General features: G+C 42.6%; 1 protein-coding gene across 1 annotated transcript in view; it reads left to right on the plus strand.

The window, feature by feature from the left end:
- The window catches only part of LOC126214870 (protein disulfide-isomerase A5), a 175,671-nt gene that overhangs the window by 123,195 nt on the left and 32,489 nt on the right, over positions 1–19,987 (plus strand). The window contains exon 8 of the mRNA XM_049941517.1: positions 12,728–12,930. Within this exon, the coding sequence (XP_049797474.1) occupies positions 12,728–12,930 (203 nt within the window). The remainder of the gene's footprint in view (positions 1–12,727; positions 12,931–19,987) is intronic.

Raw genomic sequence — 19,987 nt, forward strand, 5'->3', positions numbered from 1 at the left:
TTTACTTCTTCTCCATGAATTTTAATACCTACTCCGCATTTTTCTTTTGTTTCCTTTACTGCTTGCTCAATATACAGATTGAATAACATCGGGGAGAGGCTACAACCCTGTCTCACTCCCTTCCCAACCACTGCTTCCCATTCATGCCCCTCGACTCTTATAACTGCCATCTGGTTTCTGTACAAATTGTAAATAGCCTTCCGCTCCCTGTATTTTACCCCTGCCACCTTTAGAATTTCAAAGAGAGTATTCCAGTCAACATTGTCAAAAGCTTTCTCCAAGTCTACAAATGCTAGAAACGTAGGTTTGCCTTTTCTTAATCTTTCTTCTAAGATAAGTCGTAAGGTTAGTATTGTCTCAAGTGTTCCAACATTTCTACGGAATCCAAACTGATCTTCCCCGAGGTCCGCTTCTACCAGTTTTTCCATTTGTCTGTAAAGAATTCGCGTTAGTATTTTGCAGCTGTGCCTTATTAAACTGATAGTTCGGTAATTTTCAAATCTGTCAACACCTGCTTTCTTTGGTATTGGAATTATTATATTCTTCTTGAAGTCTGTGGGTATTTCGCCTGTCTCATACATCTTGCTCACCAGATGGTAGAGTTTTGTCATGACTGGCTCTCCCAAGGCCATCAGTAGTTCTAATGGAATGTTGTCTACTCCCGGGGCCTTGTTTCGACTCAGGTCTTTCAGTGCTCTGTCTCTCTTCACGCAGTATCGTATCTCCCATTTCATCTTCATCTACATCCTCTTCCATTTCCATAATATTGTCCTCAAGTACATCGCCCTTGTATAAACCCTCTATATACTCCTTCCACCTTTCTGCCTTCCCTTCTTTGCTTAGAACTGGGTTGCCATCTGAGCTCTTGATATTCATACAAGTGGTTCTCTGTTCTCCAAAGGTGTCTTTAATTTTCCTGTAGGCAGTATCTATCTTACCCCTAGTGAGACAAGCCTCTACATCCTTACATTTGTCCTCTAGCCATCCCTGCTTAGCCATTTTGCACTTTCTGTCGATCTCATTTTTGAGACGTTTGTATTCCCTTTTGTCTGCTTCATTTACTGCAGTTTTATATTTTCTCCTTTCATCAATTAAATTCAATATTTCTTCTGTTACCCAAGGATTTCTATTAGCTCTTGTCTTTTTACCTACTTGATCCTCTGCTGACTTCACTACTTCATCCCTCAGAGCTACCCATTCTTCTCCTACTGTATTTCTTTCCCCCATTCCTGTCAATTGTTCCCTTATGCTCTCCCTGAAACTCTCTACAACCTCTGGTTCTTTCAGTTTATCCAGGTCCCATCTCCTTAAATTCCCACCTTTTTGCAGTTTCTTCAGTTTCAGTCTGCAGTTCATAACCAATAGATTGTTGTCAGAATCCACATCTGCCCCTGGAAATGTCTTACAATTTAAAACCTGGTTCCTAAATCTCTGTCTTACCATTATATAATCTATCTGATACCTATTAGTATCTTCAGGATTCTTCCAGGTATACAACCTTCTTTTATGATTCTTGAACCAAGTGTTAGCTATGATTAAGTTATGCTCTGTGCAAAATTCTAGCAGACAGCTTCCTCTTTCATTTCTTCCCCCCAATCCATATTCACCTACTATGTTTCCTTCTCTCCCTTTTCCTACTGATGAATTCCAGTCACCCATGACTATTAAATTTTCGTCTCCCTTCACTACCTGAATAATTGCTTTTATCTCGTCATACATTTCATCAATTTGTTCATCATCTGCAGAGCTAGTTGGCATATAAACTTGTACTACTGTAGTAGGCATGGGCTTTGTGTCTATCTTGGCCACAATAATGCGTTCACTATTCTGTTTGTAGTAGCTAACCCGCACTCCTATTTTTTTATTCATTATTAAACCTACTCCTACATTACCCCTATTTGATTTTGTATTTATAACCCTGTAATCACCTGACCAAAAGTCTTGTTCCTCCTGCCACCGAACTTCACTAATTCCCACTATATCTAACTTTAACCTATCCATTTCCCTTTTTAAATTTTCTAACCTACCTGCCCGATTAAGGGATCTGACATTCCACGCTCCGATCCGTAGAATGCCAGTTTTCTTTCTCCTGATAACTACGTCCTCTTGAGTAGTCCCCGCCCGGAGATCCGAATGGGGGACTATTTTACCTCCGGAATATTTTACCCAAGAGGACGCCATCATCATTTAATCATACAGTAAAGCTGCATGCTTTCGGGAAAAATTACGGCTGTAGTTTCCCCTTGCTTTCAGCCGTTCGCAGTACCAGCACAGCAAGGCCGTTATGGTTAATGTTACAAGGCCAGATCAGTCAATCATCCAGACTGTTGCCCCTGCAACTACTGAAAAGGCTGCTGCCCCTCTTCAGGAACCACACGTTTGTCTGGCCTCTCAACAGATAGCCCTCCGTTGTGGTTGCACCTACGGTACGACCATCTGTATCGCTGAGGCACGCAAGCCTCCCCACCAACGGCAAGGTCCATGGTTCATGGGGGAAGAAATCTCAGGTATAAACAAGATAATATGTGTTTGAATACATTATTGGTTATATTTTTTTATACAGGAACAGATTGTTGTTGTTGTTGTTGTTGTTGTTGTTGTCTCAGTAGTTGCTGTTGTCTTCAATCTGAAGACTGGTTTGATGCAGCTCTCGGCAGAACTCTGTCCTGTGCAAGCCTCTTCATCTCGTAACTGCTTGCTGTATTCAAGACTAAAGCTCCCTCTACAGGTTTTGCACCCTACTCAACAAATTGGTGACTCATCAGTTCATCAGGCGGTGTCCAACATTTTTGGGTGGGAGATACGATGGCGGTGACGACGATACGGTGACTGCCGGACAGTGGACTGGAACACAGAGAAATGAGTGGGCTGATATGTCAATAAAAATAGTCAAGATTTGAAAATGCAATGTAGCTGGATAAATAAACGCTCTACTCTGCAAGTGGCAGCAGAACACACTCGTATAAAGCTACTGAAGTTTGCAAGATTTTAGAGCTAATGGCTCCTTCTTCTGGCAAAAGGATTCGAGGTGAAGGAAGACGGGTGAAGGAAGAGAACTGGTGAGATTTAGAAAAAGAGGTAGAGTTCAAAAAAAGAGACACAATGCAAGTGTTGAGAAGGAAAAACTGATAGTTGGGGACTGAACTGGACAAGATTTGAATAATGGGAACTTAAAGGTGGAAGATGCGGTGATTCGCAAGACGGGGATTACTGCCGAAACATCGTGCACAAGTTAATAAGAGCAGAAAACTGAGTGCTTTTAATGTCACAAGGTCGATAGGGGGGTAACGTAAAATAGTCAGGTTGGGAAATGAGATATACGGAAAACTAAAAGGGGGTGAAGAAAGTTGTGAGTAAATGCTGAAACCAAAGAAATGAGTGTAAATGAGGGCTAGGTGGCTCGTGAGAAATGAGCACTTGTTCCCCTCCGAGTACTGAGAAAATTACGTCTGGGGGAAGAACCCAGATGCTACGTGTGGTGAAACAGGCACGACATCGTGTTGTAGAGCGTGCTCTGCAGCAGGATATTGTGTCGCCAGTATACGCCGAGTGCCCCTCTCCATTCATCTCGGTTCGTAACTCGGTGGTAGTCGTGCCGATGTACGAGGCCAAACAGTGTTTACGTAACAGCTGGTATGTGACTTGTCGTTTCACACGTGGCTCTCCCTACGGTATTACGTGTTTTGCCAGTTAAAAGTCTACTATATAGGTGGTGGTAGGAGGGTGCACAGAACAAATCTGAGAGTGGGAACAGTCGTACGGGCAGGAGCCACCCGGGGAATCGCAGAGATCGGGAGGGCGACAGAAAGCTATTTCGAAGTGTGGCAGACAAAATGTCAGACAGAATGGACCTCGTTTCGGGACACGATTTTTGGGAGTCGGTGCCTAGTCAAAGTAGCTGATTAATACATCCGAGACCAGAGTAATTCTGAGTGACAGGTGGTGTAGTCCTCAGTTGTTTTTTTTGGACGGATCAGCAGTACCGGGATTAGATGTGACGGCCCAGAAAATCTGCTTCCAAACTACGCCGGTGGGCTAATTACGTCCAGTGAAGACCGAGGTGCGAATACGGTGAAAATGTTGTGAGACGAAAGACTGCATTTCGTTGGCAAAACGCTTAGAAGAGGTAACAGATCTACTGGAGAGACTGCCTACACTGTGCTTGTCTGTCCTCTTTTGCGGTACTGCTGCATAGTGTGGGACGTTTACAAAGTACGATTAGTGGAGTACATATAGAGAAAGTTCAAAGGAGGGCAGCACGTTTTGTATTATCGAGAAATGGGGGGGAGAGTGTCACGTACGTGATACAGTATTTGGGGTGGACAGCATTAAAACGAAGGCAATATTTGCTGTGGTGAAATCTTCTCACCAAATGTCAGTCACCAATTTTCTCCTCCGAATGCTAACATATTTTGTTAATGCCGACCTACGTAGGGACAAACTATCACCGTAATAAAATAAGGGAAATCGGACTTCTCGTAGGAAGACAGCGGCATTCAATTTTGAACTATTGTGAAGGTGGTTCGACGAATCCTCTGTGGGGCACTTAACCGTGATTTGCGACGTAACCCTGCAGATGTAGATGTTTTGCTGTAAAGAGTCTGCATCTGGACAGATACTTTTGCCTCAAACGTCAAAGCCGTACGGGAGGGAATGTTGACTTGGAAAGGTAGTAAATACTATTGTTTGTTATTAAGTATAATGTGAGACAGAAGTGTGTGTAGCTGACCTTCAGTGAGGATGAGCTAAATGTCAAGGAAAGTGGCACTGAATTCAGAATAGGAGTGTGTGAAATTTAATTGGAAGAATATATTTAGAGTGTCCAGGAATTTTACCTGGTAAAGATTTCCTCAGTGTATCTAAAACAAGGTGGGAGCTGATGGCAGCCGGTCCCCAGAAAACCCCATCCGAGTGACCCGAGGGAAGGTTGACGTAGGAAAGAGCCGTCCCGGTCTCTGTGGCTGTGCCCCTGATCGGTTTGTATGTCTGCTCCTCAAAAGTAAAGTAGTTGTCGGTAAGTGTAAAGTCGATTAAGGTGAATGCCACAGGTGTGGAATCGGGTAGGTGCCGACTGAGAAAATGTCGAGCAACGAACGGACCGCGTACGAGGGCGATGTCGGTACAGAGGGAGGTGGTACGAGTGGTGACGAGTGAGCTTTGTGGTGGGAGTGGAACAGACAAGTATTTCAGCTGATTTAAGAAGTGGTCGGTTTCTTTAATATAGGAGGGAAATCTTTGTACTGTGGTTGCACGTGTTAATCGACTAAGGCAGATATGTTTGACGGGTTATTTGAAGCCAGCAAGTACGGGACGGCCCGGGTGACTGGGTTTGTGGATCGTGGAACCACACTCCGTATACCAGCTGTTACGTAAACACTGTTCGGCCTCTTACGTCGGCACGACAACTACCGAGTTATCGGTCGGGACGAATGGGCGTGGGGGCACGGCTTACACTGGCAGCACACGACATCCTGACGGAGAGCGTGCTCCGCAACGTGACAGTCGTGACCTCGGTGCCTGCTTCACCACGTGTGGCATCTGTATTCTTCCCCCGTACATCATTTTCTCAGTACTCTGGGGGAACGTGTCTTCACTTCTCACCCTGCCACCTAGTCTTAATTTACGTTAATTTCTTAGACCTCAATATTTATTCTCAGTAACTATTCCTTTCTTCACCCCGTTTTAGTTTCTGTATCTCTCATTTTCTGACCTGACTATTTTTCGTTAACCCTCTACCACCTTCGTGACGTACGAAGCACGTAGCTTTCTACTCTTAATAACTCGTGCGAGATGTTTTGGTAGTAATCGCTGTCTAGCAAATTACCCCATCTTGCACCTTTAAGTTCCCATTTTTAAAACCTTGTCCAGTTCAGTCCCCAACAATCAGTATTTACTTCTCATCCTATCCATTATGTCTCCCCTTGTTTTGTGGCGAGTAAAATTTACTGATACAGTCTTACTCACACGAACCTGGCAACTGATTTAGTGGTCAGTCAAAAAGCGAAGGGAAACGTACTGACCTTAGTTTCCAGTCTACACAGCCACATTCTGGTCCAGCCCACTGAAAGAAAAGTTTCTATTCTCCTATTTCTTTGCAGGATCAGGGCTGTGATTTAAATAAAGGTATATAGTTTCAGTTAAAAATTATATTGCACAAAGTTTCTCACATAAAACACTAGGAAATTCACTATGTTCAATTGAAAACGAGTCTTTCTATTCTAACAGCACATTTAACAGTTTCGAGGTGACCTCTACGGTGCGTTCCTACGAGATGGTCTTTCGCCCTGACTAAAATTATTTGATGAAAGTTTGCAATAAATGTTCAAAATTAATGCTCACCATAAAAGTGGAAATAAAGTCACCACTTGCCACGTGGAATTGTAATTCACACGGACGGCACACTGACAGTTACTTTGGCGAATTTGAAGCGATCCGGGACAGTGTACAGTCCTCGCAAGTTCACTATCCGTTTTTACCGCAAAATACGCCCTTTGTCACAGTTCGGCTCTGACGTCATCCGGGGCAGAGCGCGATCTGACGTTTAACAGACGTGGATCGTACAGTAGCTGAATCCGAAGTAAAGTCCTCTACTGCCTCTCCGGCTGTACTTATATGGGTGCCGGAGCAGATGACTGAGGGAACATCTGTTGTCTACGGCTATCTGCATACTGCAGCAGCATCCGAATGACCGCTATCTCGGACACACAATCTTTAATAATATTTTTACAAATTACTTCAGAAACTTCTTAATTTTTATCTGTATTCAGTTAAGTTGTTTGAAATCACCAAAAAAGTTTCAGCTCGCTAGATTGAAAACTTTGCCTTCTAGAATTTTTATAGTGGACCTAATGGTAGATCGTTACCTCTGAACCGTATCTTCACTGGCACTTATGCCAGCAGTTGTTAATACTACAACTCTCAAATTTGATTAACTCTATCATTTGCTATGTTTTATCGTCCACTTATTTATGAGCTCTAACTGCACCTTCTGACCAAATTCTGGCTTTCTAGCTTCATTATTTAGCGCCACTTATTTTTCTCTTAAAACTGCATTTTTATGTAAAGTGTTAAGTCTAGAACATAAAGACTTGATATTTGGAACATTATTACTCTGAACTATATTTAAACAAAGTTTTAAACATAAATTTTGATTTTTAATTTCATACTTAATTGCGGTGCAATAGTTGCTCGCTACGCGCAGACGCGTTAAGGTGATGTGGCCCTACTAGCAGTGAACTGGGGTAAGTCCCGGCACACTCGCTCGCCTCCGTCTCTCACGCACGATGCACTGCTTGCTTTGCTTCACCCTGACCCGTGGGTGCAGGTGTCTGTTTTGAATGCTACCTCTTTTCCTAAATCTCACCAGTTCTCTTCCTTCACCCGTCTCCCTCTCCCTTCAACCCTTGCTAAGAAGAAGGAGCCATTAGTTCTGAAAGCTTGCAAATTTTAGTACCTTTATACGCGTGCATTTTCCTGCCGTCCTCTAAATTGTGTCGAGCATCCTCAAACCGTGTAAATACCAGTTTTTATAACAAGTGTGCCTTGTCCTCCTCTGAATATCCGTAGTTTTTCTTATGCACTACACGGTCGTATTGCTGCAAAGGTACGTGAAATCTGAGAAGGATGACGAACTACGTGGCTCGACACCTGTTTCGTTATCATCACTTTCACTTGTTAAGCACATATTGTCATTGTTGTATTGCTCATATACATTATCTGCACAATAGAGTGTAAACGACACCCCACGTTCCACGGACTTAACTCGCAGAAATGCTAATATTTCATCTGCCCCTTCTGTCTCGCTCTGTGAAGTTCCTCGGGTTCCTTTCCGACCGAGTGTCAGCTTCGGCAACTGTTTTTGTAGATATAATGCACCGTTCGCTTCGTTTATCGCTGTCGTTGCCCAGCTTTGCTTCGACAACAGTAGTGCAGTAGTTACTCGTCGACTGAGCAGTTTGACTGTGCTGCACAGCTGTTCTCACAGTCAGATAGCTCCAGTCCCGTCCCCTGTCGACATTAACGACCGATATTGTGGCTGTGTGGTAGACGATACGTGGGGCACCGAATGCCGTATAGGTCGCTGACTTTTTGGGACCTCACACTCGAGGTATCCCTTGTTAGTCAATCTGGAGAAAGAAGCACTTTATGGCGCTACTTGACTGAAAAAAGGAATCGGCTGATCGGACACACCTCGAGCCATCGAGGAGTCGTCATTTTGGAAATGGAGGGACGTGTGGGGTGTAAAAATTATAGAGACTCGAAGGCACGAATACACTGAGAAGTTCCAAATTGGGTGTAGGTTGCAGTAGTTAAGGGCAACCTGCATCAGACCATTTTTCAGACTGAAGGCCAAATTGCTGAGTACATTTTTTTTTCTCCCGGAGGTAACACAAATGAAATGAGACTGAAGCCACAAATTTGTGTGCTTACCAACTATATTCTGCCAGTATATCTTTTGAAAGTGGTGCCCCACAGCTAGCATATATTTGAAAAAAAAGTCATATTCCAAAACTGCCGAGTGCTAGTGACGAAATAAATCCTTATTAAGTACTAGTTTCGGTCATCCGGTCACACGGCACCCGATTATGACTGCACGACAGAAACCTGTAATTTGTAAGGATTTATTTCGTCGGTAGTTCTGAAATATGACTTTGCTTCGGACATTCAGTTAGTGTGGGCCGGTTTGAGCCCACACTCAGATCTGTCCCCCACTGTCCCTCGCACATCAGAGCGTCACAGAGTGTGGGGCCGTGTGAGAGCTGCAACTTTCTCGCCTCCGGCAGAGTGTGGCGAAACGGCTGTAGTAGACTGCTCGTGCTCCCTCGCCACAACCGAGCTGATTGGGCGAGTTGAAAAGGTGGGGGGGGGGGGGGGGGGGGACGGGGGGGGGGGGGGTGTGCACGCATACAGAGTTCAAAAACCAGTTGCGCACTAATCCAATACCAAATAGTTCTGTAGTGGCCACTGTGATGATCACCTGCGACAGAGAAATAGGGACACTTTGTTTATCGAGGCACTGCTTCGGTCGTCTGCAGTCTGAACTGTGTTTGCAGTGAAGTCGATTTAGTGTATTCTTCTTCTATTGGAGGAATTCTATCTTTTAATAAGAGAACAGATGTTGACAAGCATATCCGTAGTGTGTAAGGATAATGAATATTCGTCAAGTTTCAACGTGTTTGCTATTCGGTCTGTCTGGCAGAGTAGTACCGGTAATAGATTAAGCACTTCTTTCAGAGGAGCAGACAATTATAGGAAGGCCAGTCCAAGACAACTGACAGGAAAAAGAATAGAGCATAATAATTAATTAAACCCCGTACAGCAGTTATACACTCTACTGTGGTGTTTGTTTGTATAGATAGACTAATTTTCTGGAGCATAAAAAAGATAATATACCCTAGCCATAGCACAGACAATAAAAGTAAAAATTGGCTCAAAAATATCCCATAAAATCCACGTAAATTGGAGCATTAAATGAGGGTTAGTCTGTCACCACATTAATATTTAAATTGGTAACCTCTTGAGTAACTGTAAATTGTTGGTTCACCCTCGTGTAAAAGCGTCACACGAAGCACAGACACACACTCGTGTAGTCTTTAATTCTCGTTAACTTGCTTGTGACACATAAATTATACATGAAGGTTAACGAAGTAAACTGCAAACCACTGTCTACGAGCTGAGATCACTTTGAAAGGAACGGGGTATGAAAATCTTTTCTGGTAAAACAAAAATAATGGCAGTTAGTGTTGCGAAACATAAATCCACTACCTAAAAACTAATCCCGACCTAATAATCCTACCTACCGACAAATGATCCGCCACTGTTGTTTCGAACCACAGGAATTACCTGACAAAATGACTCCACTGGCTGTCAGATTTGTCCATCTACAAACTCTGTCTCAGTGGCCCCATTCCAGAAATCAGACAGGATCTGCAGTCCTTAGGCCCATGCCAGAAGCTCTCCCCATAGTCTCTCTCCACTCCCCTCAATCCTGCCTTCTACATGCTTACTGAACTCCATAAATCCAACCACCCAGGATGCCCCATCACGGCCGGTTTCTGTGCCTTCACCGAGAGAATCTCTACTTTCGTAGACCAGTACCTACATCCTATTACCTACAACCTTTCCTCCTATATAAGACACAGACCATTACCGCCACCGACCCTCCACACTTCCCGTTCCTTTGCCGTACTGTGTCCTGCTCACGACTAGGGACGCCACCTCCCTGTACACTGACATCCCTAATGCTTGTGGCCTTGACACTATTGAACACTACCTTGACCAGTGCCCAATAGATTACAAACCTACTACCTCCTTCCTGGTCACCACGACCAACTATATCCTCACCCACAGTTACTTTTCCCGTGAAGGCATTACCTACAAACAAACCCGAGGTACAGCAGTGGGCACCGACATGGCACCGTCTTGAGCCGGGCTATTTGTGGGGCATCTAGTGGAACCCTTCCTAACAACCCAGAATCCCAAACCTCTCACCCTCTCACCCGGTTCAGATTCGTCGATGTCACCTACGTGATCTGGATCGAGGGTGAGGACACCCTGTACACATTCCTCCAGAACCTCGACACCTTCTCCCCGTTCCTCGACCGAACGAGGCACCTTCCTCGACGTTGACACCCACCTCGGTGACGGCTACGTCAGTACCTTCGTCCGCATCGAACCTGCCGACCGAAAGCGAGACCTCCACTTCGACAGCTGCCACCCACTCCGTCTCTTCCGTACAGCCTAGCCACTCGTAGCTGCCGCATCTGTAGTGACGAGCAGTCCCTCTGCAAATGTGTGGAGGTTCCCACTGAGGTCTTCACAGACTGTAATTATCCTCCCTACCTCGTACAAAACAGCTCTCCCGTGCCTTATCTCTTCGGTCGCCCACTGCCTCCCAAAGTCTAGCCGTCTGTCCAAAGAGGAGCATTCCCCTCCCAAATCGGTACCACCCGGGTGCGGAGCAGCCGAATCGCTTTCTCCACCGGGGTTCCGACTGCCTCTCTTCGTGCCCCGAAATGAGGAATGTCCCACCCACTATCCTTCCCACCCCTCCCACAGTGTATTCTACCGCCCACCGAACTTACGCGGTATCCTCTTCGACAGTCCCTACTCGATCCCCGCTCCCTCACTTCGCGGTCGGTATCCCTACTCTAGTCAAGTCACTAATGTCGCCTGTCCCGTCACGGCCGGCGATAACCGTGAAACCGGTCACGTGATCTACGAGCCGAGCTGCGACTGCTGTACTGCGTTCTGTGCGGGCACGACAGCTGACGAGCTGCCCGTCCGCGCGAATGCCCACCGACAAACTGCGGCCGAGAAACGGCCGGACCACTCGGTCGTCGAGCACACTGCCCGACGCGACGTTCTCTATTTCGGTGACCGCTTCACAGATCGTACCGCCCGCATCCCTCCTGCCGACACCAGCTTTTCGGAATTGCACGGGTGGGAACTCTACCTGCAATATATCCTACATTCCCGTAACCCCTCTGGCCTCTATCTTTGTCAGGTCACTATCCTTGATCTACCTATCCCCTTTCCTGTGCCCACTCCAGCACTACACAGTCTTCTGCTCCACCAGTGCACCCAAAGTCATTTTACTTCTCTCATCTGTTGTTGCCCCCCCCCCCCCCCCCCCCCACACGCGTGACTGCACCTAGCTGCTCGCCCTTCTCCCACCCCGTCTCTGTATGCTCTTTACTGTCCCCTACCCTGCTATTCCTCCCCCTCCTATTGCTTACCCTCACCACCCCGATTGCATCTCTAGTCGTGCACAGTTGCTAGTAGCCTGGTATTGGCAGCCAGAGGCAGTGGTCACGTGTGTGTGTGTGTGTGTGTGTGTGTGTGTGTGTATTGTCTATTCAGGAGAAGGCCATTTCGTTGATTGCACTCTTGTTTAGCAGTCTTCTCACTGTGCTCGTCTACGACTCGTCGTCTTCACTGTATGCCGAGTAACAATCTATCCCTTTCATAATATTGTGATTATTCCATCCTGAATTTTCCATTATTTGAAAGATAAAACGTTGTCATTTATCACAAGATAATAAAACAAGTTTTACCTGTATTAGAAATCGCGTAAGTTATCTAGAAGATAAAGATTCAGTTTAAAAACCTTGTGCGTTACGGTCACGGGTTCGAATCCTGCCTCGGACACGGATGTGTGTGATGTCCTTAGGTTAGTTAGGTTTAAGTAGTTCTTAGTGGACTGATGACCTCAGAAGTAAAGTCCCATAGTGCTCAGAGCCATTTGAACCAAAAACCTTGTGTAATTCCAATGTATTTTTGGAACTGTAAACAGAACATTAATAGCTAAGGTGATGAAAATACTAAAATTATATTTTGTAAAACAATAGCAGTTCCATTTCCTATTTCTGTTTATACGGCAGTTCAGCCTAAAAGGTGAATACAGAGAGAAATTGTAGGAGCAAATGAAAGAAATATAAAACAGCAATTCTCAGTACAACCCATGAAATATGTACAACATAGAGAAATATGATGAAACTTTCTGACATACTGAAGGTCCATCGGTTTCTCAGTATACACCGTGTAAGTTCCGGTCGGGCAGAAAAACATTTACTCCGTTCCTCAGGTCTCGCTCTACTCGACTGGCTTGTAGTCGGTCGGGGTCTACAGTTCGAGATTTTGGGTACGACGAGTTTGAATTTCCTTCTAAATGCCGCGCTCGGACAGTCGAGAGTGACCGGTACGTGTGCATTTCTCCCGCATTCAGGGTGCGGCCACTGCAAGAGGGCCAAGCCGGAGTTCGTCCGGGCCGCGGCCCGGTTCCGCGACGACCCCAAGGTGGAGTTCGCAGCCGTCGACTGCACGAAGTTCGGCGCAGTGTGCGGCGCCTTCGAGGTGAAGGGCTACCCCACCGTCAAGTACTTCCACTACTTCAACAAGGAGACCAAGGACTACGGGGGCGAGCGGACGGTACGTCCAGATTACGGGCTGCACAGCCGTTCTAATAATTTTTTCAAATTTTTCTTTTACGATATTCTCTCGTAACGTTAGAGTGGCCTACGCGCAGAATAAGATAGTTGCCTCAGAACACACAATTTCACCTAGACCTCCTTAAAATCGTGTACCCTGCCTGATCGGCCAGAACATGATGACCGCCTCCCTAATAGCCAGTACGTTCACCTTTGACAGATAAAAAGCAGCGACACACTGTGGTGTGGAAGATGTGAGACCTCAGTAGGTCACTGGACGGAGTTGGCACAATACGAGTCCATAATTCTCGTAAATTCCCAGGGCGGGGGTGACGAGCTCTGACGCCACATTCAATTACGTCCCAGACGTGTTTGATCGGGTTCGGGTCGGACGAGTTGGGGAGCCGGTGCACCAGTTGGAATTTGACACCGAGTTCTCGAACCGTTCCGTCACACTCGCGGCCTCGAGATGCGGGGAATTGTTAGGAGTGTTCGGCACCGTGTGTTTTCGGACACACTTGTACTCTGCCCGGCATTAAAGTCCGATGTTAGGTCTGGCACAGTTTGCTGCCTCTTCTGCTTTACCAGTCTGCCCGTCCTACGATTTCCGACACGCGTAACGAGGTGTGGCGACCCAAACCCGTGACATCTGGACACGGTTTCACTTTACGGGATCTCTGATGAGATGGACGTACGGTGGTTTCACTTTGGTTTCGCCACACGTCAGAGACATTCACCACAGCGCTCGTCAAACACCTGACGAGTTGTGCAGTTTTTGAAATGCTCGTGCCGAGCCTCCGAGCCGTCTCGTTTTGCCCTCGGTTGAACTCGGATGGATCGTGCGCTTTCCCCATCACACATGCGGACAACACAATCAGTGATACTATGTACTAAAAATCGTTCAAAAACCAACAGTGCACAAAATATTTTTTATTCGAGATTACTGGTTTCTACAGTGCTAGCTTTCATCTTCAAGGAGTTTTCTCTCTCTCTCTCTCTCTCTCTCTCTCTCTCTCTCTCTCTCTCTCTTTCTTTTTCATTTTATGCTGAACCTCGTGTGCAAGATGTCAGTGGGTAAAACTCAGCACATTTGAAACGTTTGTCGTTGCTGAATGTGCCGAGTTTTCATCCACTTGACATCTTGTGCACAAGGTTCAGCATAAAATGAACATGATTTACTACAAAAAAATCAAAAGACCTGAAGATGACTGTCGAAACCGGCTGACTCGAATAAAAAGTATTTTGTACAATCGTGGCTTTTGAATGGTTTTTAACAATTAAAACAGATCGCCCTTCAGTACTCTCATAATGAGAAAATTCGATACCACACGCATTGTGTGTATGTCTGACCAGCAGTCGTTCCTGTCCAGACGGTGCTGCTGTCGCCTGGGCAGGTAGGTCTGTGGTCGTGATGTTCTGGCTCGTCAGCGTATATGGTTTGTACTACTGTCTCCTTTTTTCTACAGAAAGAAATACAATGTCCAAGACTTTGTTGAGGCAAATTTAGCATAAGATTTCTATTTGAAACATATTGAAATTTAGACACAAAAAAGATCATAGAAACTAATTGCAAAGAGGCAAGAGGTAAAGAGCAGGCTGACACTTGGCATAAGTTTCACAGCAGAATCGTGACAAAGATCAAAGATTTGATGCCCTTAAAAAAGCACACTGCCCGCCTGCCCCAAGCCACACACACACACAAAGTGGGATTCAGAATGTGAGAGAGCACTGCATCAATGAAAACATACCTTTCTGAAGTTAAAAAAATCTTCTAGAGAATGAGAAGATAAGTAGCAAAAGCCTTCAGGCAAATCGAGATTTCACTTAAGAAAAGTTTCATATTACAACCTGAGGCACTTCTATATGACTTCCACAGGAAAGATCCATGAAGTGATGGCCCAAAATTAGTGCTTCAGAAAACCAAATAAAAAAATTCCCTCTCACCAATTAGGAAAACAGTGAGGAATTGTTAAGGTACTTCTCTGACATTCTCAACTGCTCTGAACACCGTGTGGTGTTACCTTTTTATTATTATCTTCTCATTATCTATTGAAACAACATCGCCTTGTAATGTAATTTTAATTTTTCACCAAAAGCACATTCAACACAGCGGGAAAATACACGTCTTTCGTATCAAGACAAGAGAGAGAGACATCCATTCGTTCTTAAAAACAAAAAAGCTACGCAAAAGTAAAAAAAAAGAACAAAATTATTTACAAAATCGGTCGCTGGCGCAGCGCTCTTCTGCGTGCGCGATCGTAAAATATAACTTTGTATTGGCGGAGGCGCGGAAGTCAAAGTACCATTACAATGCCTCCTCTACTGACACGCTCCGCAAGCGAGCGTGGCAGTATAGAAAATTTACATAGGTACATACATATATGAGAAAATAAGAAATTTACATATTACAAAAAAAATATTTCTGAGCACAATGTTCTTTGCATATCAGTCTTTGTATACAGTCTTTTTGGTGTGTACCTTCTTTAGGAGTCGTAACATTAATGTCTTTGAATTGCAGCGTATTATCGTTGCTTAGCACAGCGTTTGAATTCAGTTCACATGATTCGTGTTTACAATGGAATTAATTCGAACAATAAATGTTTCTATTATATTGCTCCAATGTCTTTAAACGTAGTATCGGATTCTGAGTGTGTGTGTACTGCCTGGATCTCTTGCGTGTGACTTGAAAAAAAAAAATCCAAAGTTTGTTCAATGTGTCAACACGAAAATGTGATCTCCAGCAGTCGAATTTTGGTGGCGTCTACCGGGGTATAAATGGTCAATGAGGGCACAGGAAACTCCTCACTGCCTACGACAGGTGATGAGCTTGTCTTTTACACCAACCTGAAGACCTGCCGGCTTCCACAACACCATACACTTCAAAGCATATTGACACTATGTAAATATTGCTTGACCAGTGTTCCATCATGTTGGTTTCTTCTTTGCATTTTCAGTTGCATTTATATGAATCATGTGCTACATGCACAAGTCCTTTGCAGCTCATTAACATCTCCTTAAAATACATTTCTTGATATAGGAAGTACATAAATATACAAATATTTACAATTAATCATTACATGAGATACATTGTTGTCATACAGTACATATACAGAATTAAATGAAAAATATAGTAAATTTTTACGTTACATTCAATACCATTGTGCTGACATGTGAATTACATTACATTCAGATTGCAATATACATTTTATTTATTTTATTTGTTAGCTCATTGTTTTTAATTTTTTTGTTCCTTTCCCTTTCGTTACACTTGCAACATAATTGTGGCAAATCGCTAGAATATGCAACTTAAAATTCATCTTGCCTCCTGGAATAATATTTACACATATTTCAAGCTTCAAGACAGCACTCTGTAGGAGGATAGGTTCATGGGATGGTTGCTGACTACTTCATAAATACTAGTAAAGTCATCCCCTACAATGGACTACACAAAATAAAATATGATAAATAAAATATATATATATATATATATATATATATATATATATATATATATATATATATATATATATAGTTCAAGTCAATCATGTTCCTATAAAGTTTGTGTAGTTCATCTCCTTCCTTTCATGAGTATCAAGTAATATAAATAAATGTTTTACTTAATAGATAAATAAATCTTCTTAGATAATTGCTGCTGCGTTCCATGCTGTATATCCATTCTGTATTTACCTTGTGGTACCTGTAAAATTCTATTCATAAATAAATGTGTGTGTATGTCTCTCCATACTGTCAGATAATCACGAATTATATAATGTCAAATATTTTATCAACATGTATAAATTTTTCTAAGGGAGGGATGAGAGTATGAGCCGCAACAGAGGACTGACGTTTTGTTTTCTCCTTATTCTCCTTTCTATTTAATGGTGCATTAGTTCAGTTCAGTAGACGAGCTTTAATTATGTCACTAGATGACTGCTAAATATGTTGTCTTAAATAATTCTTCCAATCTGAAGTGTCAAGCCTACATAACTCCAAAAATTTCATTACAAGTTCCCATTAGATTAGTGTTAAAGTGTTATAGATTTAAATCTTCTGGTATATTTCCAACAGTGGCTGCTGTAAATAATTCTTTCCACATAAATCTATACTTTCACCTTTAGTTATAAGAATATATAAGACACCACATAAGTTATTATCTCAGGCATACCAATCTTTCAATAAATAATATTCTTTCCACTACTTTCATTCTGTATTCCATGAGTATATGTGATATAGCGTTCAAATCTAGTTTCTCTCCTCTCAACATATTCTCAATCACTCATAACATTCTCACCTATCCATTATTCATTCTTCACAAAATAACATACTTATTCCTCAGCATTATATATATATTTTCCTCTTATTCATCACCACTTTACCTCTCTCCATATTACTATTTGTCCTCTTATTAAACAAAAATTACATTCACTCACCTCATTCAGTCACTCACATCACTCATATCAACATTACTATTATCACATGCCTCCTAAAGAAAATAATTCTGTTCAGTTCTCTGCCTCCTCTAATGTGTATATGCCTCAATAGCAACTCCTCTTATAACCAAATATCTTATTAGCTATTGGATGGTTCACATTGCTTTCTAGACTTACCTGCATTCATTAGATTGTAAGTATCTGTATAACTTAAATGTAGGCTCATCATAACTGTATATCATATTAATTATCTTCTCCTCATTGGCTAACATTTTACTGTATGTATTTTTTCAAATGTCTGTGTGGATGTAGACCTCTGGGTTTATGTGTTAATGGATATTCTAATGAATAACAGCCAGGGTGTGGAATATTTGCAATTCGGTATGGTCCAGAGTATAAGATCTGCCATTTCCTGTTTAAATGTTTCAGTTTTGTGGGTTTAGGATGTGTTCTTAGTAAAACTAACTCATCAACTTGAAATGTTTGTGCTTTCCTGACACCTCTGTCATATTTCTGCTTTCTTTCCTTAGCTTTGTCACATAATGTTGTGTAAGCTTGTCTTACCTTTTCTTCTAAACTAACATGATTTGTTGTTGCTGTAAGTTTAGGTAGAGGGTCTGTCCATTCATTTCTTTCTGTTTTATCCATAATTAATTCAGTTGGTGTGTATCCAGTAGAAATGTGAGTTAAATTGTTCACTATTTGTTCAAATGGTGCTAGGTATTCTACCCATTTTGTGTGCTTCTCTGGTGTGTGTGTTCTCATAAACTGTCCAAATTCTCGAAATGTTCTTTCTACTGGGTTTCCTGCTGCGTGAAATCTTGAAATTAAAATATGTTTAACATTCTGTTCTTCAATAAATGTCTTCCATTTTAAACTGGTAAAATATGCTGCATTATCCGTGATCATAACTTCAGGTTTTCCTATTCTTACAAAATAATCTGTTAATAGACGTCTGGTAATAGCAGTGGTAGAAACTGAACGTAAAGCATATAATTTTAAATACTTTGTGAAAACATCTAACACAGCAAGGATGTATTTCATTCCTCCACGTGCTCGTGGATAGGGTCCTGCAATATCTCAAGAAATTAGCTGTAATGGCCTCTTAGGTATGATTGGGTGCAATTCATTCATGCTTGTGCGATTAGAATATTTGGCTTTCTGACATATGATGCATTTCCTAATATTACTCAATACTCTTCGCCTTAAATTTGGAAAGTAGCAATATTGTATAATCTTATCTGTACATTTGGTTACACCATAGTGTCCCCAAGTTCTGTGTGTAAATAAAATAAAATCATCAACATGAGCTTCAGGTAAGCAAACACACCAATGCTGTGATTCAGGGTTTCGTCGGTGGAATAATACTCCTTTGTGTAACGTGTAATATTTTTCAAGATGTGGGTCTGTTCCTGCACGTAATTTATTCTTTATCTGGATCCACCTGGGATCATTGTCCTGCAATATGGCTAACTTCCTGCACATGTTTTTGTAGTAAGGTGCAAATGTACCGTCATACATGAGTAAAATTTTAAAATCTGATGTTTATTCTGTCACATCTGAAAATTCTTGTAGGCCTTGTGGCAAACGAGATAGAGCATCAGCTATAATGTTGGATTCTCCTTTTATATATATAATATCAAAATCATATTCTTGTAGTGATGCACACCAGCGTGCAAGACGTGGATGTAATAACTTGCATGATAGCAGGAAAGAAAGAGCTTGATGATCAGTATAAAGCTTAGTACGTTTTCCCCATAGAAAGTAGCGAAAGTTGCGAAACGCCCATACTATGGCAAGTGTTTCGCGCTCGGTCACTGAATATGACTTTTCGCATTCAGTGAGCGTGCGGCTAGCAAAACTTATAGGTTTGATGACTGTTTGTTCATTTTCTACATGAATTTGGAATAAAAATGCTCCGAGCCCATAGGAACTTGCATCTGTTACTAGGCAAAAGTCTGACGTCATGTCAGGATGACATAACAACGGTGCATTAACTAAAGCATTCTTAATCGCTTCAAAATCTGTCTGACAGAACTCTGTCCATTTCCAGATATTATTTCTTTTGAGTAAAGATAGAAGATGTGGACTGTTAAGAAGGTGGTAGGGTACAAATTTCCTGAAGAATGAAGATAGACCAAGAAAGGCTTTGAGTTGTTTACGATTCTGTGGGGATGGAAAATTCTTTATTGCATCAATTTTTCTTGAGTCTGGATAAATGCCTTCAGTTGATATGATGTGACCAAGGAATTTGATTTCTCTCCTCCCTAATTTCGTGTTTGAGAAATTGATAGTGACACCTGCGTCAGAAAATTTAGTCAGAAGTTGCTTCAAAAGATTTACATGTTCTTCCCAAGTAGTGGTGGTAATGACAATGTCGTCAACATAAACTGTGATTTGCGATAACAATTGTGGTCCAAGAACAGCATCTAAGGCTTCAATAAATACTCCAGCACTCACTCGTAGACCAAAGGGTAGAACACAAAATTGATAACTACGCCCCTCACATAGAAATGCAGTGTATTTACGACTGTTTTTATGGAGGTTCACCTGCCAAAATGATGAGCGGAGGTCGATATTGGTTAAATACTGTACATTATGAAATTTTAAAAGTTGTTCTTCCAAATT

The sequence above is a fragment of the Schistocerca nitens genome, chromosome 12, assembly GCF_023898315.1.
Source record: "Schistocerca nitens isolate TAMUIC-IGC-003100 chromosome 12, iqSchNite1.1, whole genome shotgun sequence".
In the NCBI taxonomy this organism is placed as follows: domain Eukaryota; kingdom Metazoa; phylum Arthropoda; class Insecta; order Orthoptera; family Acrididae; genus Schistocerca; species Schistocerca nitens.